Source organism: Ptychodera flava, assembly GCF_041260155.1.
Source record: "Ptychodera flava strain L36383 chromosome 23 unlocalized genomic scaffold, AS_Pfla_20210202 Scaffold_24__1_contigs__length_23054250_pilon, whole genome shotgun sequence".
NCBI classification, from domain to species: Eukaryota; Metazoa; Hemichordata; class Enteropneusta; family Ptychoderidae; genus Ptychodera; species Ptychodera flava.
In genome coordinates, this window is record NW_027248278.1 from 8,762,803 (window position 1) to 8,788,940 (window position 26,138).

Here is a 26,138-nt window from a genome sequence, read left to right on the forward strand (position 1 = left end):
AAGTATTTTGGGATAATTGGATTTTCATATTTTTCAAATTTCTCTAAAGTGTTTGGTGCCGTATAGCTGAATGTTGCAATATTACTAATTACTCATAAAAACAAGTGTGTAATGTAAAAAGAAAAAGAAAAGCAGATGAGAACTTTTGCAGATTAAACAGACATTAATTCACCATCCAATTATCCCAAATTACATGTAGTTCCAATCGTGTTCAAAGGAAAAAATTAAAATATTGAAAAAAAAATGCCAAAAATTACAGCAAAGTACCAGTACTACCAGAATACTGTTTCTGGTAAATTTTCAGAAACAAGTTATTTCCAATTTTTTACCCCTTTTAATGCTAGTGTATACAGAATAATAACAAATAAAAACATCCTGACAAATCTATCATACTTTACATTGCCATGTTACAGGCAAATAATTTTATTTTTAACAGCAAAATCCACTCACAAAAAATATGTACACTGGAATAGTATACCACACTTTTGTGCTTGTTTTGAAAATCTCAAGGCTTTTGAAACCAACGCAAAGTTGTTTTCTCCACTCAATAGATTGCAGATTTGCCTAGCTTTTTGGCAAATGTAGAAGGTCAACGACCCAAAACATCAATATCGTTTAGTGTTATTTTTTTAACAGTAAAATAGCCAATCCAATGATATGCCTCTTGTACAAGCCTTTTCAGTATTTGCACAGACATTCACTCAATTATATTATCAAATTTAATCTGGCTGTTCTTAGTGAGCCATTTGGTCCTTGACATTTTTATTAGATTATGCCCTTACTGCGGTTGTAAGCTCAGCTGACATTTTCCAATTAGCTCTTTTTAATCAGTTTCATTGCCCTAGCCTTGTCAAAATTTTATTTGTCCAAGTAATTAATCCGTCAACCACTAAACATGCTGAATTTGTCATACCTAATAAAATTAGACTCTGATAGCTCAGGCTTATTAAGCGTGTGTGGTCCAGAATAAATGTTATTTATATCATAAATATGACTATTATAAACAAAGTGGTTTCATTTCATCAGAGTTGAGCTTCCTTATTCCTGCAATACTTGGAATATTAATAAATGTTTTTCTCCAGGACACGCAATTGCATGATTCCCCCTTATCTAATCAAAATCTCCCTTCACAAATGCCCTCAGTGCCGCCCCCCCCCCCCCCCCCCCAACAATGAGATCTTGAGATATTGATTACACAGAGTATTGATACCATTATTCTGTATCATGATTAGTGTCCATGATGTGATATCACAGACTTTGCCTCCAGATTTTAAACCGTGTCTGAACTTGATGATCAGTCTAACCCTCTACCATTGGTGTATAAATTTCATAAATTTCATAAAAATTTCCTACACAGAAAATAAGAAAAACAAGAGACTAATTTTAATTCAATATTTGGTCCACACTTCATTGTACCTTGATTACTTTAATTTGCATAATATAATTTACATAATTTGTTATGATTGTCCCCTCAACCAGAACCAAATCCCCCCTAAATTTCAAGGAGAGGGGGACATTCCCCTTTTGTGAGAGAAACCTGGAGACTGTATATATACATGTAGGGTATGTCTCATACTTGACTGTTGACATAGCCAAGTAGGTCATACCCAATATATGGTGAAGTATATTGAATGTGACAGACAGCTGTGTCCAGTTTGACCTACATACGGTAATTTTTCAAATCATACGGAATGGAAAGCAAATTGAATCCAGTTTAAATATCAAAATAATTTTCTTAATGATATGCATTTCATAATGATCATTGATATCATATTTCTTGCGTACTGAGCCTATGTATAATTAGTATTGTACTTGTAAAGGTACGTATACATGTGCTTGAGGGCAAGAGAGACTGCAAAATGTTTACATCTTTTGTAAAATGGCACGATTGCAAATTGAATTATTTTTCAGGAAAAATACCGGTGTACTTATGGCTTTCCTGACACCATCAGTACAAGTATAGCTCTTGATTATCACGAGAGTTCAGAATCCATCTTTATTAACCTTTTCACTACCCTTGGTTTGGTCCAAACCCATTGTTGGGGAATGCGATTGTGGACATGTTTACAGGGAAATGGGGTGGAGGGGTTGGAAAAGGGTTAAAGGGAAGGGAGCAAAGGAAAAATAACAAAGCTGAAGAAAAATTAATTTAAGCTTTTGAGTGCCAAAGTCCATTTTTGTCCCCCTTATAACATGCACTGAAGTCAATTTTTTCAGAGTTTTTACAAAATTTTGATAAAAAACTTTAGCCAATGAAATGTGATCTTCCTTTGCTGTAAAATAATCAAAATAATTACAGAAAAATTCATAAAATTGGTAAAATGTTGCATAAAAATTTTAGTGGGAAAAAATTAAAGCACACAAAGGGTTAGACCTTCATAAAACACTTCAGGGAAAGAAGTTACTGGCTATTGAGGACGCACCTGGTGTGGTTGGGTAAATTAGACCTGCTGATGAGTTGATATGTCAAAATATCAAATTATGACAGCCATGAAATTGATGGTTTAATCGATGTACGCAGTGTGTGATACAACTACACCTCCTGGATACAACAGATGATTAATGCAGTCTCATATCAGCAGAATGTTCTGAATTGACAAAAATTAAGCTGTTATGTCTAGTTAGAATGTGTCTCTCAAACATTTGCATTTCATATTTGGTTGAACACCTGTGACAGTTTGCAGGTTCATTTCATAGCTCACTGAATAACTAGTTTTCACTAGCTTGGTTTTCTGAAATTCAAAAATTTAATTTTTCCCCATTGAGTCATTACGAGGATGAAGACATGGTAATATTTTTAAATTAGTAAAATATAGGTAAACATGAACTAGGCTGGGTAATTTATTTCACTGGTACCAAATTTTCACACAGTGAACCGTGACTTTTATTCTTGATTTCAGAAGGGAATGCTTTAAAGTTTCTCTAGGGCAAGTTGGAGCAGAAGCACAAATCTTTCAAATACGAGGCGTGACTACCTTAACTACAGAATTCATCTTTGAAATAACACACTTACACTGTTTAGTCTTTCAGTACACATATGATATGTTATGGCATTATGTTGGACTTGTAATGTATGTGATGTTGAATCATTCATTTGCATTTCGTAAAATCGCGTTGTTGTTTTGGCATTGAAACCAGTGACCCTTCTAGATATCTCCATGGAAACCAACGCATAGCTGTAATATGTATCTAGTACCGTACGTGCCAATAAAGCAATCCAGTATGAGTCATCAAATTGTGTGCACGCATACCGCACAACGTACTGTATGCACAGATGCTGAATAAAATAATTTGTACATATACTGCTATAAATTCTCTAAGTCTAAGCTCATGAACGTGTTGATGAAATTTCCAGTTGTCTGTGTTTATTTGATGATTTCAGAATCTGATAACGAGCTGTTGTAGAACTGTACAAGTATTAAACTGACAATGCAGGCTGTAAGTGTTGATGATTTTTTGCACTATTTCTGTTTTGAATGTCAACTACAAGTTCTTGTTCTACTCCAAAAAGTGCTAGATATACCAGTAGCTTGTCAACAAAATGTACTGTTATGTTATTGTTTAAATTTAAATTCTATCCTGGACCTGAATTCACTTGTCAACAACAAAGCTGTGTGCGCACATGTGCACAGGTAGCTGTGGATGTGGGTCCATATAGCAGTGGTGTTTTTGGAAGGGATTGATTTCTGCCTTTTACTGGCTTTTACTGGCTAATAACCAAGCTGTCGTTGAGTGTTGGCAAATTTGGGTGGAAACTTTTCAAAATATCGCCTTAGAAAGTTGCGGCAAGCTGGCTGTCGGGCGTACTGTGGACGTTAGTCTATGGAGATTCCCATAGCTGTGGTGGCGGGGTCAAAAATGTAAAAGTCAAAACCAGCCGGTAAAAGGCAGAAATCCCGTCGGAAAACACCACAGCTATAGACCCGAAGCTGATTTACAGGCTGAGTTGACATGCTGGATACTGTGTATTTCAACATTGTGCTTTGGAAACAGAATAAGAAACTGCCCTTGCTCTAAAAAACAAAAAAAGTGAAAAAAATCATCAAAGTGAGGCTACTGTTCTTTTGAATAATTAAATGAAGGCTAAAAATTGTTAGAAGTGCAGACTCAGCATCACTGTGTAGACTTAGCAACTGACAAAGGTTCTTTTATTGAGTCTCAAAACTATTGCATTTACCTTAACAAAGACCCCTAAGTCAATGAAACTTGGCTGCAAGTTTGTGTTTTCCCAATTGCCACTTAACCATACAGAAAAAATCAAAATATGGTCTAGCAAAATGTCAGCATGTGAAAACTAGGACACACACATGTAATACCAACTACTGGTTAGTAAACATTGACTTATTGTAAAGGTTTCAAGATTTGTTCAAGGGCTTAGATTGAACCAGGATACTGTATGATCATGGCTTTGTGTTTTAACGCCGCACTTTTCAATCCCAGGTTCTCGCATTAGTGGAGTTCTCCTCCCAGTCAAACACATGGCCAGTACGATGTTTGATTTCTATTACATTTATTACACAAACTGATTTCAATCTTTTGTCACCTTTTGCTAATCCTGCAAATAGAGCTTATATAACCGTTTGATTGACGGTGGTTCAAATTGCAACGGTCATTTATTCCCCAGCACCACATTCGAATTTCCTTAAAAAACGTCTTCCAGTCACGTTAGAATTTGAATATAACCACAGGGTTCGATCGGCAGCAGCTTCGTGCTGACCGCTTGGCAGTCTGTCAGCGTTTTTGCGGTCAGAAAGAACTAAAAAGTGGCATTTTCGGGAGCGTGTGCCCTCTGTTGCCTGTTTGGTGTCCAGTTACACAATGAACGCCGCCATATAGGTTGGCGGCCTTAAAAGGGAGGCTCCGCCTTTAAGAATATTATCAGTATCAGCAATTTTTGCAATAACGTCTTTTCCTCAAGATATATTTGATATATACCATAGTCTATAAATATGAAATAAGAGAAATATGCTATATATGTATTTATTTATTTATTAATTTGTTATTTATTTATTTATTTATCTGTTCCTCAATTGTCTTGTATCAGGAACATTTCAGTGTGGAAGCAATCATTACAACCACAGGTACTATTACAGTATACCGTATTATACCCAGTATTTACCGGTATCTACCGGTACAGCTTCATCAGGACAAAATTTTTGAAAGTTCCCTGTAACTATAGAAATATAATTGTCAAATGTATGAATGTCTAGTGACTTATGTTAGAAGTGATACACTGCAAGGGATGAATCACAATGCATCTGACATTTGCTCCTCACAAGTAATAGAGTTTTAAGTACCCAGTACATCATTGGTCAGGTGACGAAATTAACCTGTCACCTGGCTGTATCTGTGTCACATATCTTCCGTACTGTGACCTTTAAGGTTTGGATTTTATATGTCTCAGCCAGCTGATGCCATATTCAGATCTGTACGGCAATACATAATATTGTGGCTGCAATAAACCCCGTTGTCATTTTTTTCATATTTTTTCTTTCCTGAAATACTGTCTCAAAATTAATCATGGATGGAAATATTGATCATACAAGATTGATAATGGAAGAATGTTGCTGTGCAGTATGTTGATGTTCAGAGTTTATCAGAATACACAGCTGATATACCTGATCGCCATATTAGTGAATTCTGACAAGAAATTCCAGATACCACACTGATGTCGACACAAATCAAGTTTCTACATATATCTGTTCTGTGTATATAATATACATGTAGATACAGGTTATAATTTCAAGTCTGTAGAATTGGATAGTATCATGTAATGCAACCATTGTTTTAGCAATTGGACCAGTAGCTTGTGTATGATGAATTTTTCACAAGTTTTGTTTTTAGCGTCAACTACAGTTTCTTTTTCTTCTCCCAAAAGCATGTTGAAACACTTACTGTTTAGCTTGTCAACACAGCTTTTATATGTCGTGTGAAATGCAGTTATTGTTTATAATTGAAATCTGGACCACTGGTTAACAATTATGCAGTGTACACATGTACAAGCTGAGTCGAAAAGCCGTGTATCTCAATATGCTTTAGGGAGTTGAACAAGAAACAACTTGATATTGAAAAACAAAAAATAGTAAAGAAATCATAAATTCTTACAGCTACCGGTTAAAGCGGAAAGTCTTTCCCAATTTTCTGAGGCCTCGTAGCTCTTGTTTGTGAGCCAGGCCATTCCAGGTAGTGAAATTGAGTGAGATTCTAATGACAAGGGTGATATATATGGTACAACAGAGACCACACTCACCGCTAGGAAATTGCCAAGTCAGTTTATATTGCATTCATACAAATAACCGGCAGGATTCAATTTCAGAAAGAGAAAACCTTGATGCACATTTTTCTTCATCAGAGGAAACACCTTTTCAGTTGCCATAGTTTGCGTTCCATCCGCTTCCGCAGTCATCAATCTTTACTGATGAAAAAGAACCCTTTTGTTGGATTGGGTTATCCGCCATTCATTATAACACAGCCCCTAATGATGCAAAAAAAAAAATGACAAAGCTTTTGCATTTCTTGGTAAATGAAGAAACAGAGAAGAGTTTTTTGCACTTTCATGACGATGCATAAAGTATGATAGAGACTGTCAGTTGTGTCATGCTATCTTGCCCCTTTGTGCTAAAACATTCTCTGACATACATGTATTACCTTACATAAGGTGCTTGTGCTGTGCAGCTGTACACTTTCATTGCAGTATATCACACAAGATCTGCAGAGCACAGAACTTTGAAATTTTTGTCCGTCAGCACGGTACCTCCATGCTTACATTCTGCGATTTATTAGTCCCCGCGGACACTGTCCGGCGGGGACTTATAGATTGGGTCCCGTATGTCCTTCCGTCCGTTCTCTGTCACCCTTCAGCAGCTGTTTCTCTGTCACCCCTGAGCCGCCAGGCGGCCATTTTGTTGCAATTTTTTCATGTTTTTGAACCGTAACTCAACTATCCCTGAACAGATTTCGTTCAAACTTGGCACACAGACATTGTATTGTATTGTAGTGTGCATGTGAACAGCGTTCGAAATTCACGCTAACCCGCTAGCCCCAGACCAGCTGTTTTCATGCCGGGCCAGTAAGTTGTGAAAGAAGCAGACCCGAGTGTCCTGCTCTAAATAAAGAAGGGGTCAGCAATTTTTAATACTCTTACCCTATTCTGTTAAATTCTCAAGTAATCAAACCGCAAAATTTAGGAAAAAATTGGCAGGTAAAATCTCAAAAGATCGAACGGTGAAATTACTTAGCGAAAGCCTTTACAGCTACGCATTTCTCGCGACTTGCGAGATTGATGGCGCTACTCAACATCTTCCATTTGTTACGCGTTGGGGTCACGTTGGGGTAGGTTCGAGATTTCGTTTAGTCAAAATGGCAGCATTGTTTTGATGAACCTCGCCTCGCGGGTGAATATCAGTAGCGAGAAAGATGTACAGGTATTTGAATATTGAGCCACCTACAGCAGGGCCCCTGTATTTCCCTTCAAGTAAAAATTCCTTATTATGCCCAGGACCAGTTGATTTCCTTTCGGGCCAGTGAATTTTATAAGTTACTGGCCCGCTTGGCCAGTAGCGATTTTGCATGAGTTTCAAACACTGCATGTGCATGTCAATTAATTGTGTGATGCAATCCAATATGGCTGCTGCAGTATACAAAAATTAATGTAACTATTGATCTTGCCATGGAAAACACCAACAGCCATAACTTTACTCTCCCAAGTGCACTTGATCCCCCACAGACCACTATTATGTGATTTCCCAACATACAAATTCACCCCTCTCCCCTGTAATGAAGCTACCAAGCATGTAATTCAATCACTGTAATTCAAACACCATAATCCAGCGGGGACTGTGTCATCAGCGATGACGTGTTAGCTGAGAATTACCCATTAAATTCTTCAATCTCATCTCCCTGCCTTACTTCTAATGGTACATCCCAGATACTAATCACAGCCACAGCTGGATCTTACTACCGGGTACAATATACCGTAGTATAGGGTTGTACCGATAATGAAAGAGCCAGGCAGAAATTCACTATTTTGGTTGCTTATCTATTCTATAAAATACCTTCTCAAAATTAAAGGGCCAGTAATGCTAACTTTTGATGATTTTGTCATTGTTTTTATTGATAAATCATTTGCAAGTTCTCACTGACCTCCAGAAAGAATGTTGAAACACCATCTATTAAGCTTGCCAACATAGCGGTAGTGTCTACCGATATATGTATAATGCACTGTTATTGTTTACATTTGTACTCTAGTCCAGACCAGAATTCACTAGTCAACAATAGCAATGCAGTCTACACATGTACAGGCTGAGTTGACAAGCTGAATATGGTATACGGGTATATCACCATGCTTTGGGGAGTAAAACTAAAAGAAGAAATTATGGTGGACATTCAAAACAAAAATAATAAAAAAATCACCAAAAGTTAGCATTAACTGGCTCTTTCAAAGCAATAGTCACTTTGCATAAGTGTCAGATTATCATCATTTAGCAACTACCGGTATATCACATGACCTGAGGTATGGATATACTGGTAAATGAGTTGCCATACAATACTGCTGTGCATTTATCTCTGCGTGCATCCCTATGCTATTTTCATGTTTATTCCGGATTCTTGTTGATTGAAGAATAAATTGAGAGTAAAAAAAACCTGCATCACTGCATCACTTTTGAAATAATGTTGTGGATGAGAAACAAACTTATAATTTTTCTTGGCCTCATCCTGTGTTTTTGTTGGTATGCGCAGTAAATAAGAGTCCAGAGTACAGATCTGTCTCTTTGGAATACAAACTTTATGTTTTAAAAGTATCGATAGAGTGTTTTTTTCTTGATAATGCAAAGAGATAATTATAATGATTACCAGCGGAACAATTTAACCGAGTCACAAGGGACAGCGAGTGAAACCTCGTAAAGAGTATTAAACAGTGTATCAGATTTTGTGGTGTAACTGGCCTCTTAATGGATGGCAAATACACGTCTTGATTGATGGTACGTCCCAGTAGAGAGCAAAACAAGTGCACACACGATGACAAACAAAGCCATAAAATTGTCTGGAAGAAGTGAAAAATTGTCATTTTCACCGCGTTGCTGCAATCCTTGCCTGTAGTAATTACCTTTGATGGGTATGATGTTGTAGACTTTTTAAAAGAGGCATTAGTCTGCCCACGACAACTTTAATGCCTCTTAAACAAGGCATCCATCGCTCAAGTGCTCATTAACTCACTTTGAGCTGCACAGACTGCAATCACGATGAAACAAGTTTTGAATGTAAGTGATTGCTTCGTAGAAGTTTGATGGCTTGCACGACAGCAAATTAACGGCCAGAAGGTAGACATCGTACACATATTGACTGGCCATAAGGGTAACAGCATACATTGTTTCCCCAAGGATATGTGAGTCAGCCCGAAAATAGGTGTTTCCAAGAGGCTGTTCACTGAAGGAAGCAGAGTGTTTTCGGTGACTCAAAGCCAGAGAGAAAACAAACATACACTGTATACCTGAATATGGCCAGTCATTGTGTATTTAAGCAATAAAGCACACCAAGTGATGGTATACCACGAGATTTTGACCAGTTCACTCCATATATGCACTCGCTATCGCTCATACATACCGGTATATGGAGTACGTGAACTGGTCAAAATCTCGTGGTATACCATCGCTGGGTGTGATTTATTGCTATCATATCGTAACAGTATATTGAAATTCTGGCGGGGAATGTTAAAAACGGAATTTTTTGCTCAAGCTAAGAGCTCGCGCGTATGCCAGCCGTGGTACACGCCAATATGCCACAGTTCTTTTCGTGTCTCAACCAATCAGATCACTGTATTGCCATCAATATACTGGTATGATATGATTTATGATTACATACATGATCCTTTTTCTCACAGAAAAATTGAAACTTTTCTCTGCTATCACTTGTCTTGAATCAGAAATGATTGTCATCCTTATTTATGGTCTATAGAATGTGCACATACTGGTATATAGATGGTGCTTCCAAAGTTCTCCAGTTCTCCAAGTCTTCTGAACAAAATTTTGTTTTGAAGGGCAGCCAACGAGATTATACTAAGTTTTGTACTTATCTTTACCCTTACTGTAAAAAACAGGAATGATGCCTCGAAAAAGAAAAGATTTGAATTTACTTACTTTCGTCACGAAAAAGCTTACATACTGGTATTTGCAAATGACTTAACTGTTATCTAGTTAACATTCATAAATTAACATCTGTCAACAGATTTATATTACGTTTTTGAAAATAATGCATGCAAGAACAACAAAAAATACAATAGGCATCTGTCAGTGGTATGATGCACATTTAGACATAAATATCCCAAGCTATTGTACATGCTCAGTGTTTTTGTTGAGGGCAGTACCCGGTACATGTTACCGGGGTTCCCATTTTACTGGGGTTCCCCTCGGTATGCAATCAGATTTAGGGACAGCAGAAATGTTACCGGGGTTCCCAAATCATTTACTAACATTCCAGAACCTTAGAAAAAACACTGATGCTCTTACAACAGTCCCCCTCCCTGCATTAACAACACTGACAAAATTTGTCCAACTTTCTAGTTGCAGTGTCTAACGATGTGTGCATGCTGCTATACTGTATGGTACTTAGTAACAAACCTACAGCTGCAAACAGCCATATTCAAAAGAAATTTGTTGTAAAACCAATTTGACTGGTATACTGGTAGCTAAGTACAGAATACTGATGCTGGTACATTTTGCCAAAACAGTGCTTTAGATCAAAAAGTTCTAAAGTCCAAAACAAGCAAACATTTTATTCCCAAGTGATACTCAGTGGAATGGGTACATGACTCCCATATTTCAAATACCCAGTGTAGACATGACTGTAAATCTTCTGTCCGCAGGTGAAGGTCACATCCCACGTAGATCTCCAGTTGGAATGATAAATCGCTGTTTTAGGGTACAAAAGGCCATTGTGTAACAATTATGTATTTGCTTGATGTAAAATGATGTCTATTCCGCTGTCGCCATCGACTTTTGGTCATGTATTATCATTTCCTGAGCTGCTGCCAGGGAGATGTGACTGTGATAAATGAAATGGTACATTACAGTAATTCTCACCATCACTAGTCTTCATAAGGTTTTATTGCAAGTATTTTTTTGTTTGGATGTTTTGTTTTGCCTTCAATTATAAAATAATCACCTCGTATGCCATGCTGTTCTTTACTAATAGAAAATCAGGTATGAAAGATGGACAAAGAGAAGAAGAAAACTGGAAGAAAGTAATCAAGTTTAGTTTGTACAAATTTAAAAGTTGCAAATCTGTAAATTAATAGCGGATATAAATATCCCCATTGGATATCAGCTACCAGTATATCATATATAAGGTAATTGTGTTAACAGTAACACTAATAAACTAAACAGTTTGGAAATTCTTCACGGTAGTTGACATTCACTGACAATCAAATGTTGAGACTTCTTAAAAATATACGGATAATCTTTTTATTTAGTGAATGGGAATTATTTTATTTATGTGTAAACCTTTTATGATGTACATAGAAATCCGATTACCTCAGTTCTGTGAAAATTGTATCATTAGTATCCAGGCAGACCTTAGAAATCTTGATGAAGTTACCTCCTGCTGTACCGCTTGTTACCTTTGTGCAGGATAAACAAAACCTGAGCTGGGCTCAGCCTTTGGTTCGAATAAATTCAGCTATCCAATGACTGTACAAATGCTTTCCGCCAGTTTGAACAACCTTTGTTCAATACATGGAAACTGGATAATTCATGTTAGTCCAAGACATAGAGAAATGTGAGGTTATGCATTATACCGTAGAACAAGTAAATGTATTGGTATTGTACTCATGAAAATATTACCAGGTACTTTTTTATTTCACTTTGATAGTACGGTACATTTTTGAAGGGGCTTTCCCATTGAAAAAAATAACTCAAGGGGCTAATGTGCAGTGTCTCAGAAGCAGTTATCCAATTGGTTGGCTGAATCTGACCATTATAATTGAATAATACAAATACACTCCCGAAGTTGCTGAAGCAAAAAATAGTGACAATTGACCAATTAAATATAATCTTCTGAGCACGCTGCACATCAGCAGAGAGCTCTGGCATGAAACTGCCCTGTTTAAATTTTTACCATGTTTTATGCAAATTGAGATCCTCTTCACACTTATCAATTTTTGATGACGTTACTCATACAGCTTGCTACCTTTGTACCGTACAGGATAAACAATGACCGGTGCATACAATACACAATAGGACAAGGTGACGCCTTAAAAGTTAAAGGGGCAGTCCTCAATCCCTGGTTCTTGCATGGTACTGTACATGTTGGTATTTGAGTATTTATACATGGTGTTAGTCCTGTGTTTTCCATAGAAATCTAACAAGTTAATCAATTTGCATTTAGGTAAAGCTGATAGGTAATCTGCCCTTTAACCCTGTGATTACCTTGAATGCTGGAAATTTCAGCGCCATATTGAATTACTATACCCTGAGTGCTGAGAAATTGGGAAGATAGTCTATGTGTTCAGGTTTTCACTGATTAAATAGGATATCATCAACAGTGGTTGTCAAGGTGATAATCATTATGTACCGGTAGACCAGCTTTTGTACTGGTGAAGTTTTCACACATGTCATGCTTAATGTGATGGCTTCTTCAATGAAGTCAATTTGTTTCAATGACTAAATGACGACAATGGAATCTGTGGTTAGTAAATCAGTCAGTTATTATTTTTTAGTGATCCTGTCCTGTGACTTACATCATTCTGAAAAGTTAATGAATTGGAGCCTGTCCATTATCTATCATTTGTTACTAAGTTAATGTAGCATCGCATGTGCGATATTTGCTGCTGCTGAGGGCACTTTGGACAAACATAGTCTGTTTGTAGCAGAAGCTTATTCAGTTGCTGTCACATCTCTTGGTGTAGTGGTAAATGATACCAAGTATCCTGCCATGCTGTAAATCAGTCACTGACTTCAACCATGGGTAGGCTTAGTGTGCAATTCGATCCTTGGAATAAAATTTAATCTGTGAATGCTGTGCAGTAAAATTATTGCAACTGTTTTGTAAATGCCATGTAGTAACAAGAGTCATGGCGATGTAGTGGAGTTATTGCATATTCTAGCTGAAATTAACCAACCATGTTCACCTTGCATATGTCTAGACTCAGTACCGGTACATTTATATCACTTGGTTAAGGCGGCATATGATGATCAGATCGTACCGGTATATACCGGTATACCGGTATTACATCATCCAGATCAAAGCATTTCATGTAAAAAGTAACCCAAGTGCATAAAAAGATGACTTCATTTTATAAAATCCCCAAAGTGAACCAAGTCTAGCAACCTTGTAGTGATTGGTTATTATCAGCAGTTCTTTGTTATTGTTCATTATACAAGATTTCGGTGGGATCAGTATTTGAGTGACATGGGGTAATGCATTTCAAATGGATGAAACGTCAAACATATTCTGTTCACGTTATGCTTCACAGGGCTGTACCAGTAGATGTTGCAGTGGTCCTGTTCAGTCAGTGTATATTGAAAGACATTTTTCAAATGTGTGCCATCTATCTTGTAAGTTTTCTCAACTCTTTCGGTCAGTTAAGCACTTTCTTAACCTTTCCTTAAGTTTGCCAAATATCAAATAAATGGGTGCAAGTTTGCGTGTGTCAAAGAAAACAACCCTATGTTGGAGGCATGTTAATATGGGCTCTAAAGGCACACTGTTTGGCCATTATGCTGCAAACTGCCTTTGACAATTATGTGAAATGTTATTTATGTGATTTCACAATTTTGTAGAGTCAGAGGGAAAAGGCAACAAATGTGATGGATTTTCCAGCATTTCCTAATGTAATCACATTTAGTATTGGAAGTAACATATTATGCCATCATTTAGTGTGCAGAAAGCCTTTAGCACCCTTCTGCTGGTGAATTTGACAAGGCTAGTCACAAATGAACCAGATTCCACTATGCCATATGTATGCAATTGACTGCAAGCTGTTCAAATCTAATCTAATCACCCTGTGCTGTTTGTAATTTGATGGATATTTTGTATACCGGTAATCTGCAGGGCAATCGATCTTTTGTTGTAAAGAGCAATTACAGGTCCAGCTAAGTTGATGAGTCAGGATTGCTAATGAGTTGTACAGTGACCATGATAAACCCTTCAAAAGATGCGACTTATTAACAGATGGTTTGTGGATTTATGAATTACAACTGTCATACCGGTAGAGATATTATAGTTTTTTAATTTCATCATAGAGCTTTAACATGAATCATGCACATTTATGGTCCTGCCCAGTACTCAGATGGTACTTAGTCTCTCAGTGACATTATCAAAATACTAGCATAAAACATTACTCATCAGTTGACAGTTTATGGATGAAATTTATCAGAACTATGAAAGACATTAAAACTTTACCTTGTTCTAACCCTTCCATCACTGGACTTACCGCAGTCAATGTCTCAAGTGTTTTTTAACAGGTTGAGCAGATGTACCGGTATACATGGAAATAGAGGGGGATGGGTGATGCATTCATTTTCACATTACCTGAGTACTGCAATAATTATGTCCCATCAGCACATGCAGTGCTGCAGTCGTTAGAATTCACACGACCACATTCATGCAGTTTCACATTAAAGGTCCATTACCGGTAGTTGTAATTTTGACGTATTTCCATCATGATATACGTTTGGTCAGTCTGTGAATATGCACCTTTTGTTCTACTCCCAATGGCATGGTAAAATACCTGGGTTATTCAACTTGTCAATGTAGCTTAAGTGTGTTGGTATCTTTGTTATCATGGACAAATGAGTTGATGCTGCATACAACCAGTAGAATTCATTTATCTACAATAACAAAGGCATACTATGGTACATTAGGTACATCAATTGTTGTAAGGATAATATTTATTCTGTCAACATACTTCAAGGGATGAGATTAAGAAAATGCATTTTGTTGTATAGCACTAAAATAATGAAAATATTATGAAAAGCTACCAGTACTGCTGTTTTACTTTTAATAGTGGCTATTAATGAGATGGATCATTTCTAGATATCATATACATGTACTTCATATTAATTATTAACAGTCTAAATATCACACTAGGGCTGAACCCATTAGCATGCACAGGGTAAGATTGAAAATATTATTTTTGATTGAAAATTTGATTCACTGCACTATTGATTAACCGTTCAAAGAAGTTGTTTTGTGTAACAAAAATACTTTTAGGGATACGTTTTTGTGTCACAGGTGTTAATGGCCTTGCTAGCTACACACACGGAAGCAAAGCGAAGTGCCCCATAAGACAAGAAACAAGTTTATGTGAGCGACAGACTTCTGCTTGTGCGTGTATGGCAGCTTGCAGCACCTGGATAGCTTCATGACCGGTGTTAGACCGGTGACACAAGTCGTGATGGTCCCGACATATTTCAGTCCAATCGAAAATATTTTGAAACATTTCAATTTATTTTCAAATTCTAAAGCGATTTTAGTAACTTGATAACTTGATCCTTTGGAAATCTTGATCAAAATAAAAAAAAAATTGTTGCTAGATGGTAACTTTCGGTAAAAAACTCACAAACATGGAATAGCAATCGCTACTATGAGTGTCGAGATTTTTTGCATGTTGTATATCGCTATTATACATGCATATTTGCAAACTGCTTGTGACCGCTGTGCAAGCTAATAGATAATAGGTATTAACAAACCCAACAATTTGGTAATCATTATATGACATCATTTGGGACTGTTACCGAGGATTTATGTACAAAGGTCATACTAGTAGTAAAAATGCTGCCATGCTGATGTACCTACTGGTACTGCCATTATAATATTGTTATTGTTAACGAAAGAATTTTGATCTTGACCAGAACTTAAGTGTAAACGATAGCAGTGCATTCCACATCTATAGACGCTGTTTTTACAAAGTACATAGTGAGCTCCTCATCATGTGTTTGGGTCTTGAATTGACGTACAAAAAAAATAGCAAAAAGAAAACCTCAAAAGTTACAGCTACAGCTACTGTCCCTTTAAATTCAATATTTGCTATCTTTAGCATGACCATAATTCTCCTGATAACTGATACCTATGTTTTATTTTATGTCATACCAGTACATTGATGGTGCAAATACTGTGATCTGGTTGGCTAGTACAAGAAAATAACCATGCTATATTCGCAACATAGCATGGTTGGAACAGACAAGCTCTCAGCTAGAGAAATATTCCCTTTTCGACATTTCACACCAGGATTTGAATTGAATATTATGATATGCCGGTAATTGCTATGAACTACTGTACCTCAGGAATGGGTACCATGAGATGTTGACCAGTTCCCTCCATATATGCACTTGCTATCACTCAAAAAGACTGGTATATGTCGTGAACTAATCAAAATCTCGTGGTATACCATCGCTGGATGTGGTTTATTGCTTAGTTGATAACATCTAAATGCATATTGTGTTGTGCGTTCTTTGTAGAAAGAAAGGTAAAAACGCTATTTCTTTTTTTGTCATCACAGCGTTCTTTTGACGATGGTCAGTGGGGTGCCATACTTCAAAACAAGCTGCAGAGGTAAGTTTGCCCTTCACAGTGCAATAAATTACCCATTGTACTGCAAGGATTAGACCATTGAGAGTTTCATGTCTACTTTTATGAACATGGAGTTATTTATGACTCTGCCGTGCACAACAAGTAGAATAATACCGTTGACATTTCCCTCACAGAGTTGAATGGACTTTTTGTAAAGAGCGGTGATAAAACATACCTGATTACACTTTGAAGTTATTGTTTGGATGATGTACCGTATACCATAGAGCTAATTCAGAAGTGGAAATGTAAAATGCCATTGAAAGCGCCGGTTGTCCTGTACCGTAAAGACCATGAGGATATCTGCTCTTCTTTCAGGATAATTTATATAAATATCATTGTTATCATCAATTTGATCATCAATTCTGCATTAAAAAATCTGATATATTTTTATTCAGTTGAATTTCAACTTTATAATATTGCAGTACATGTGAAATAAATGTAAATACAAAGGTTGTCAAAGTGAGAGGCTAATTGTGGTTACAATTAACTAATCAACTGTTCAACTCTAATAAATGCATGTACCGGTACTAAGTATACAGGTGAATAGAAGTTTGAAAAATAAAACTTAGAACACAGGCGACTCCAACTCTAACTCTACAGTAAATAAGAAGATTACTTGTAAAATTTAGGTGGATGATGTAATAACAACAATTTGAAAAAGTGAAAAATCCTACAGAAGCTTCACACATACAGGTGGTTATTTATAACTGTTTAATAATAAAAGTTTTGCATACTACCAGTATAACAGAGGAACAGAAAAGACTTCGTCAAAACCTTTATTTTCCAAGGCTTCTTTTATTTAATAGAGATAATATTCCATTCAAGATTAAGATATTTCAAACAAAATTTACATTTTCAGGAGAGAGTGAAAGTGTTAGCAACATTCCCTCCACTTTAATAGCGCTGATCGCAAACGAAGTCATTTTTCTCTCATAAATATGCATAAATAAATTATATTTGTCTGCTTTTTCTGTATAAATGACGAAAATAAAAGTTGCTAATGTTGCAATGTCTTGTGAAAGTCATACTATTTCGTATGAATTTATGACTCAGACTACAAGCTGCAACAACAGCTGCGCATGCAACAAAAAAATTTGTCAGAATTTTAGACAGCGTGTCTGAAGTCACACGTACAGCTATATTTAGTAACAAACCTGAAATCGTGATCAACACTATTTGAAAATTCTCCTTCAGTATATCAGTTTTCATCACTTGACTCAATTTAAACCCTACCAACCGTTTCCTAATACTAAAGTTCCCCTGTGCCCTCTCTCTCCTTTATAATTTTGCCTTTGGCATCAGCAACTCTTTGTTAATGCAAGATTTTACTCTCTGCCATTCTGTTGGGCCCCTTAAGATGCCTCCTGAGCATGGATGAACTTTCTATTTGCCTTGGGGACAGATTTTTCGACTCTCAAATTTTTGCAATTCTTTTCTGATCTGCCAATTGTTGGGGCTCATTTTGAAGCTCTAGGAATAGGAAAAAAATTTCCCATGGCGTACTTAGTTCTTTTCGAAAATCAAAAATTATATTTTTTCCCATTGAGTTAGCGTAGGGATGGAAACCTTTGTGAATTTCAAATAAATGTATCAGAAAATGTTCGGTAATCTGTTTCTCTAGTACCAAACTTTGCAGAGTGACCACTGCTTTTCATTCTTGATTTGGTAAGAGAATGGTTTAAGGTTTCAGTGGAGTGAGGAACGTTTGAGCGAAAGTTTAAGTGTTTCACTTTGGAAGCACATACTACCTTAATGTTGAAATACCAGTATTGCTGTCTTGCACTCTTCCCTCCACTGACTACGGAAAAAAATACTGTGTTTTTAGACATGCTTTAAATAACAGTTCTCTAACATCTTTGTTGGCTGCCTTAGACTTACTGGGTGAAAGCATCTTGCCATAAAATCTGTCAGTACATTCTTCATAGTGGGTTTTCTGAAAAAACAACTGGTGTGTATACAGTACATGTTTTATGTTTGCTGTATCACCAATGAGGATGTGGTATTTTGCCTTGTATATTCCACCACTGCACTTGCAGATCACACCTTTTTAGGATTAACACTTTAAGTTTCACTGCGTAATTAATTTTTATACATGCATTCCTGTGCGTGGTTTTCTATGGATATATGGCCTTATAAATATTGATTTACATCCGTGAGCTGTATCTTTGTAATTATAAGAGTATTCGGGACAATTTTTTCAGTGAGTATTGCAATATGACAGAGCATCATAAAAATTAACAAAAGGTCATGTGACACACCTAGAAGGTCACGTGATCATGGCGGCCATATTGGATTTTACAAAAAAATTCAAAAAAATGTTGCATTTTTTGTTATTTCAATATATAAATGTATTTTTTTCAGCGTAACACTTTAAAAATTACTACTTAACTCAAATTCAGTAGGGGGAACACATACTCTAAAACATATTCCACATAAATGAGGTTAATATAAATATTTATTACAAGTTCATCTTCGAACAACAGGTATCATCTGACATTCAAAAGAGAGCTATATTATACGTTATATAAGCTTATATACACATACACAGCTAGTCCAATGTGTAATTGTCATTGATATATTGATGTCATACTACATCCACAGGATACCCCATCAACGTCTGCGACGTTGGTCATCGACCCTTTGTCGCACTTTTCTCTCAGCATGCTCAGCTGGCCTATCTTCCAGTCTTGCTTTGCAATCTCTGTCTTTACTCAACTGGTTTGGGAACATATTGGTATTAAACAATGTAATTTGAAATTTGACTTCCACTATCTCTGTCGAGTTCAGTTTCACGATCAGTGACAATTCCACCATCACTGTCTACAAAAACATGGTCAAGGGCTTGGTCGGTGTTAAACTGTGGTATTTTTAAATACCCTCTGACAGAAAAACAACAACTGATCACTCGATCCTTACAAATCACGGCGTAGAAATGACTGAGTATGGTGGCATTTGTTTACAAATTTGGCGCGCATGCTCATTTAGGTTTGACCTCTACCTCGTATAATGCGCCAGGCTTGAGGAAATGGTCAACAAACATGATGTAGATCAGACAAAGCCAACATATATCGAACGCAAATAAACGCGTACGTTCTTGGCGCGTTTACGCGCCTCCCAGAGTCTGGCCGTTGGCACAAAATGCGCCCTCCCGTGGTGAAAGTGTTAATTGAGTGTGTGATTGACAGTGAAAAACTAGAACCTTTGATCAGTTTCTCTCAAAATCAAGGTAAAAGTCAGGGGTAACCCTAAAAATTCTGGTTAGAGAAGCAACTTACCTCAAATTTGTTGATATTTGAAATTGAAAAAATTAATTTTTACCTTCTCGTGTCTATTTATAGACAGAGAAGGTATTAGAGTTGAAAACCAGTATGCTGGTGTCAACTACTTCCGTCTGTCAATACTTCCGTCTGTCAAGATCCGTTGACGTCATGCCATTGTGATGGGTCATATCATAAACTGGTGGGGGTGTTCATGGTTCAGGTTGAGGTGTAGGAGACGATTTTGAGCTGTGACAAAAATCAAATGGGACTTAGCGGCATAGCCACAGTGTTAAGCCTTTCTCCAAGGTTTCTTAGTTGACTACAATCTATTACAGACTACTGAGCTGACGTTAGGGGTACTCACTTTGTGTTTGCTCACTCTGTGTGCGCTAGTGTTTGGTACTGAGTTGCGTGGATATCCCCACGTGATATGGGCCTGTTGCATAATCTGCAGATGTTAGCCAGTCGGCATTTTCCTTGGATTTTTTCTCATTTAATTTTGCAAAATATCGGCGAGTATCTCAATATTTCAAGATAACTCTTTCTTCCCAATCGTTTCCTGGAGTTTCAGAGTCATATGAACGAAAATGAGTGAAAGTTTTAGACAGGAAAATCGGACATCGGCCATGTTCAATGTTTACAGTACAATCAGAAATTTATGTGGAGGAAATATAGTAACTAACAAACACTGTTCATGATGCCCGCCCTCTAGAGGCAGACCTTCCTATATGAAGTACCACATTTGATGCTTGTGGAAAGCTTGACCACACAAAGGAGCATTTTAACTTTTAGAAAATGACAAATTGAATAAGAAGGTATTCTGAAAATGTCAAAAACTGAGGAAAATGCGCAAATATTCAAAATAAACAGGTTAACTGACTGGTCAGCTATAAAAAATGAAATGTTTATGATCAAAATTTTTGAGATGCGCACAGTTTAACAAATACAGAAATTATTAACATTATAAATATAAGACCAAACTATTTGTTCAGGGATGGGAGAGGTTGGAAATGAGGGGTGAGAGACAAAGACACTCCTATTGCTGCATGTGGATGCAGCCACACCATTTCATTTACAGCATACTTATTCACTGTGTTGTGTTCAAGTTCCATATTGTACTGACTGTCATACAAGGATAACATAAGCAAATCAAATCAAATTAGAAAGGATCAATGCTGTTGTGTGGATTTTGCTGAACATGGCTGATTTTAATATTTCGCCCTATATATTTGGTATCCAGCAAAGGCATATTTTGATGTAAAGTCAAAATTAACACTACATTGCTGACAATATATGTTACCGTTTCTGCATGAACTTTTCTTTTTTAATAGTATTGTAGTACTTCGAACAGATTAACAATTATCGTGATGTCAACCCATAATTAGCTCCCATTTGCCATACATATATGGCAATTGGGAGGTTATATGGTTGAAAAAAGTCTGTATGTGAGATGTCTGTCTGTATGTATGTATGTATGTATGTATGTATGTATGGATGTCTGTCCGTCCAACGCAAAAAGTCCGAAACTGCTGCATTTATAAAGCTGATTTTTGGTGTAGTGATGCCATGTATGGTCTAGATGTGCCGTTGTTAAAATGAACATGTTAGTCTCACAGATATGCAAATGAGGTAGAAAAAAGGGCGAAAATGGTCAAAAATCAATAACTCAGGAACTACTCTTCTGATCATTGTCATATTTGGTTTTTAGGTACCTTGGGCCCCACTCATTCAAACATATAGATTTGGTGTCAATATTGGCTGCTCTCAATTTTTAATGAATTTTTTTTCTATTTTTTTTTTTGCCATTTCAGTAAAAAATTGTTTCCTCTGAAACCAATGGTCTGTTCGCTTTAAAATTTGGTTTGCAGGTTTCTTGTGATGACCCAAAATAAGATTCATCGAAATTATGGCAAAATTTGCATATTTGTATTTTGGGGCAATTTTTGCCATTTTTGGTTTAAAAAATCTTCTTTGAAACTGTGTATGCCATTACTTTCTAATTGGGTGTGCAGGTTCCTAGGAGTGACCTGAAGATGACTCAGTGAACTAAAGGCGAAATTTGCAAATTTGTGGTACTTTTTGCCATGCTTTCAAATTTGGTACACAGGTGAAATGTAGTAGGTCATTCATTTAAAGTCAAGTACTGCCAGTGTGCACGTGAATGAGCAGATTATGATTGTGCTGTTCCAGGCTGAGGTGTTATTGATAGGAATGATGCAATGTTAGACGGTAATTGATATTTAATTGAATTTGACTTACATTGTATGTAACTCTTGTACTGTATAAACCCTATCAATTCGCCCAGAAAAAAATAATTAATGTGATTGTAAATAATTTAATTAATTAGGAAATCAACAAAGCCAAGATAATTTTTGCGTAGAATTATTAGAAAGTTCAACTTTTTTGACAATTCATAGCAAAATGCTTACCATTTTGGATGATTAAAACATGTAAAATCAACTTTCCTGAATCCAAACTTTGACATTCTGTACCGTCATGTATTGTTCTCTGTATGTTATCCAAAAGAAATAGCTAATAATAGTTTGTCATGATAGGTTGGCCAAATAAAGAGAGATAGAGAAAGTTCGGATTTCCAGTTGTGGTCAACTTGATAAGGATTAAGTAAAATTACATTTTGAGGAAAAAAATAGAGTGGTCAATTAAAAGAGTGGTTAAAGTGATAGGGTTTTTATGGTAAAGCTGGGCTATAAGATTCCTCATGTGCTATTTACAGCAATTATGCAATCTGTGTAAACAGTGCAATGAAAGAGTTACTTGATTCCTTATAATGCTTTTGATGACCTTGAACTTCTTAAGTTGCAAATATTTGTCTCTTCAGTGTGCTTTCTCAGAGTACGTATATACAGCAGTGATCTCCCCAGGATTTTCTGATAGAGTGGCGGCTAATTTGCATAACAACAAATGTAATTGTTATGGTAATGAGTTTCTATTGTTTACCAAAAATTATAGAGTGGCGGCTACCACTCTATAATAGCTCTGGGGAGAACACTGTACAGTCGCAACTTATTCAACAGAACTTACTTGCAATGTTAATTTGAGAGTTAAAATGTGCTTGTATAATATGAAAATACTGATAAAGATAAAAAGCTGAAGATTCTTTATAACCTGACAGAAATGCTGGTATTTTTTTTTGACACAATCTTGATAAGCAAGGCATGTTTACTTTAATTAGAATGTAATTAACTCTTGTATATATTATTATAAGCAGTATTACCGGGTATCAAGTTAAACAAGCTGATATTGATAGGTTGGGCGGCTGTTGGAGGTTAAAAGCTGTAAAAATAAATGTATATGTATGTATGTATGTGTATCTATCTGTCTGTCTGTCTGTCTGTATGTATGTATGTATGTATACATGCATGTATGTATGTATGTATGTATGTTAGTATGTGCGGATGTATGTCCATCCACATCAAAAACTCCTAAACCGCAGCACCTACCATCTTAGTATTTGGTGTGCAGGTGCACCCAGGGGTGAAGATGTGACTTTGTTCAAATGAATATGCCAATTGAAAGAAAAAAATATGCAAATGTGGGGGAAAAAAAGAAAAAATCCTGCAAATTGCTAAAACTCTGTAACCACTGACCAGATTTGGTTGAAACTTGGTATGCAGGCTCTTTATAGTGACTTTAGTTACATTTCTTCAAATTGTGGTGAAATGTTGAAAGTTGTATTTTTTGGGCGATTTTCTCATCTTTTGTCAAAAAATCTTATTTTCTGAAAGCTCTCATCCCATTGCCTTGAAAACTTATATGTATTATCCCAGGGTTTGCCTTTGTCAGATTCGTTCAAATTGTGGTGAAATTTTCATATTTGTATTTTTGGGGCAATTTTTCCCATTTTTTGTCAAAAAATCATTTTCTCCCAAAGTATTTGTTAGATTGCTTTAAAATATGGTAGTCTTGATCCTAGGGTTGTTTTCTGTCAGATATGTAAAAGTCATTATGAGATGGAGCATTTCATATTGCCGGGGTATAAGATTAATTTTGACTTACCATGGAATTTCTTAGTAATCAACCTGTAAGAATGCAATGTCTTGTGTGTACTAGTACATAGTATTTCTGTAAAATGGGAGCACAGTGTCATTGACACTATTTTTTAACATCACAAAGACTGTAATTCTGCCAATTGTTTTTATTTGTCAGTCATTTTATAAATTTTGCACTGCACAAGATGATTGAACAAATTGCAATGTTTGAATTTGTAAACTCAAAGAATAAAACCTTTGGTCACAGATTAAATTATTTTTTGAAAAGAAATTTACTCTTAAACACTTTTAGCATATATTCTTTACACGGTCATGTATTTCAAGGTAAATATGCCTATCATAAACAGTAATTTCTTCACTTTCAATTTTTTTTCAATACTATGACAATTATCAGCCATGAGGTTTCATACCAGATAAGCGTTTTTCATCATTTCCACAGGACTCTTTGGAAAATCCATTTAAAACAGTTAAAAGTGACTTAAATGATCACTTGGTATACCGGTACATTTAATTTATAGATGCCAAGTTGTGTATTTCACATGCACTCAGGTCAGTAGGGAAGTGCGTCATTACTATTTTGGACTGTTAATTCTTATTTCTGAATTATTTAACTTTTTTCCACATTGAACTATCTTTAGGCAGTTTATACTGTAGCTTAGAATTTTTTTGATTGATATATTTAATCATCTTTTGGGTTCTTTGGGTCCATATCCCACCTCATGCCCCTACATCATCAACTATTTACCAACAACTCCATGCCAACAACCAATTACCTGACCTGGCCACACATTAGAGAAGGTACAGCGTCATTGACGGTATTTTTATTTTCACAAAAATAAGGTGATAAAAACTTTCTTTACTCCAATAGCTTCAAAACGAGTCCAGACAATTAGCTAATCAGAAAAGTAAAAATTTTAGAGTCCTAATGATAATGTCTGTGCCAGATCAAGGCACATAACCTCACAGTGCCAGATCAAGGCACATAACCTCACAGTGCCAGATCAAGGCACATAACCTCACAGTGCCAGTAGCTGCAATATTTGATAATATTTTTCACTTTTTTTACTTTAAACATAGACAATAGTGTCTTGCTTTACTGTACTCCCAAACGCATATTTAGATTCTCATTTTGAGCTTGTCAACTCTGTGTTCACATGTGTTGACTGGATTGGTATTGTTGACAAGACAATTCTGGTCGAGACTAGAAATCAAATGTAAATATCAATTTGCACTTTACACATACTGATTCTGTGTTGACAAGCTACATAACTGGTGTTTCAACATATGCTTCGGAGAATAGAACAAGAACTTGTAATTGATAATCAAAACAAAAATAATGAATAAAAAACATCAAAAAAGTTATATGTACTGGCTGTTTTATTTGCCCTCTTACTAGTTGTGTATTGTGTGATGCTTTATTGAGACTATGAGAACTTTCATTCAATATACCGGTATCTTAGCTACTTCTTGACCAGTTTACAGGTGTATATTGAGATGGAATTGGTTATGATAGTGTGTCACATTTATAGTACCGGTACCTGTTGATAGGTAGAAAATCATACCATGACAGTACTGCCACTTTGCATGCAGAGTGAACCTGTTTAAAATTCCTGACAGCACCCTGCAACTGTCTGTGAAAACCTCTCAGAGGCATTATGCTCTGAGACCTTTGAGGAAAAATGTCAGCTATGGTATCAGATGAGATGTGAAAGAATAAAATGTCCAGTAGAAGCAGGATACTAATGACATAACTTACCGTATATGTACCGGTACATACATGTACCTTATAAAAGCATTTCAGAATGTACCGCACTTGTGAGTATACGGGTATGTAAATGACACACCGTAAGTTACCTGTATGTGTATCAAGGACATTTCAAAATGTATGTACCGGTACCTGGTACAGTAGTTTTCCATGGGTTATTCCCTGAATTTCTATGGACTAAAGTACTACAAAAACATGTGCAGGAATGTATACTGGTATATGTTTTCCTCTGCGTGTGTTTATATCGTTACATACTGTCATGATCAGGCTTTTGTTTGTACCACTCTAATATATCGTCTCCGCATCAATTTTCCATCGACAACCATCCAGTAGTGTCACAGCATTTGATTCCAGAGTAACAAAGGCCTTTAACCAATACAGGGCAGATAGTACTCAAAAAGATATCATGATTTCATAAAAGAAAAAGGAGAGGACGCTGAATAAAATCAAAGATTAAAACATAATCGATGAATGAATTATGGTAATTTTTGCAACTGTTATGTAGCAATTCAAATGTGTTAGATTTACGCTAGGTCA

General features: G+C 36.2%; 1 protein-coding gene across 1 annotated transcript in view; it reads left to right on the forward strand.

Moving 5' to 3' along the window:
* Positions 1 to 26,138, forward strand: part of LOC139125044 (isoamyl acetate-hydrolyzing esterase 1 homolog) — a 54,225-nt gene that overhangs the window by 20,661 nt on the left and 7,426 nt on the right. The window contains exon 2 of the mRNA XM_070691155.1: positions 16,496 to 16,548. Coding sequence (XP_070547256.1) covers positions 16,496 to 16,548 — 53 coding nt within the window. The remainder of the gene's footprint in view (positions 1 to 16,495; positions 16,549 to 26,138) is intronic.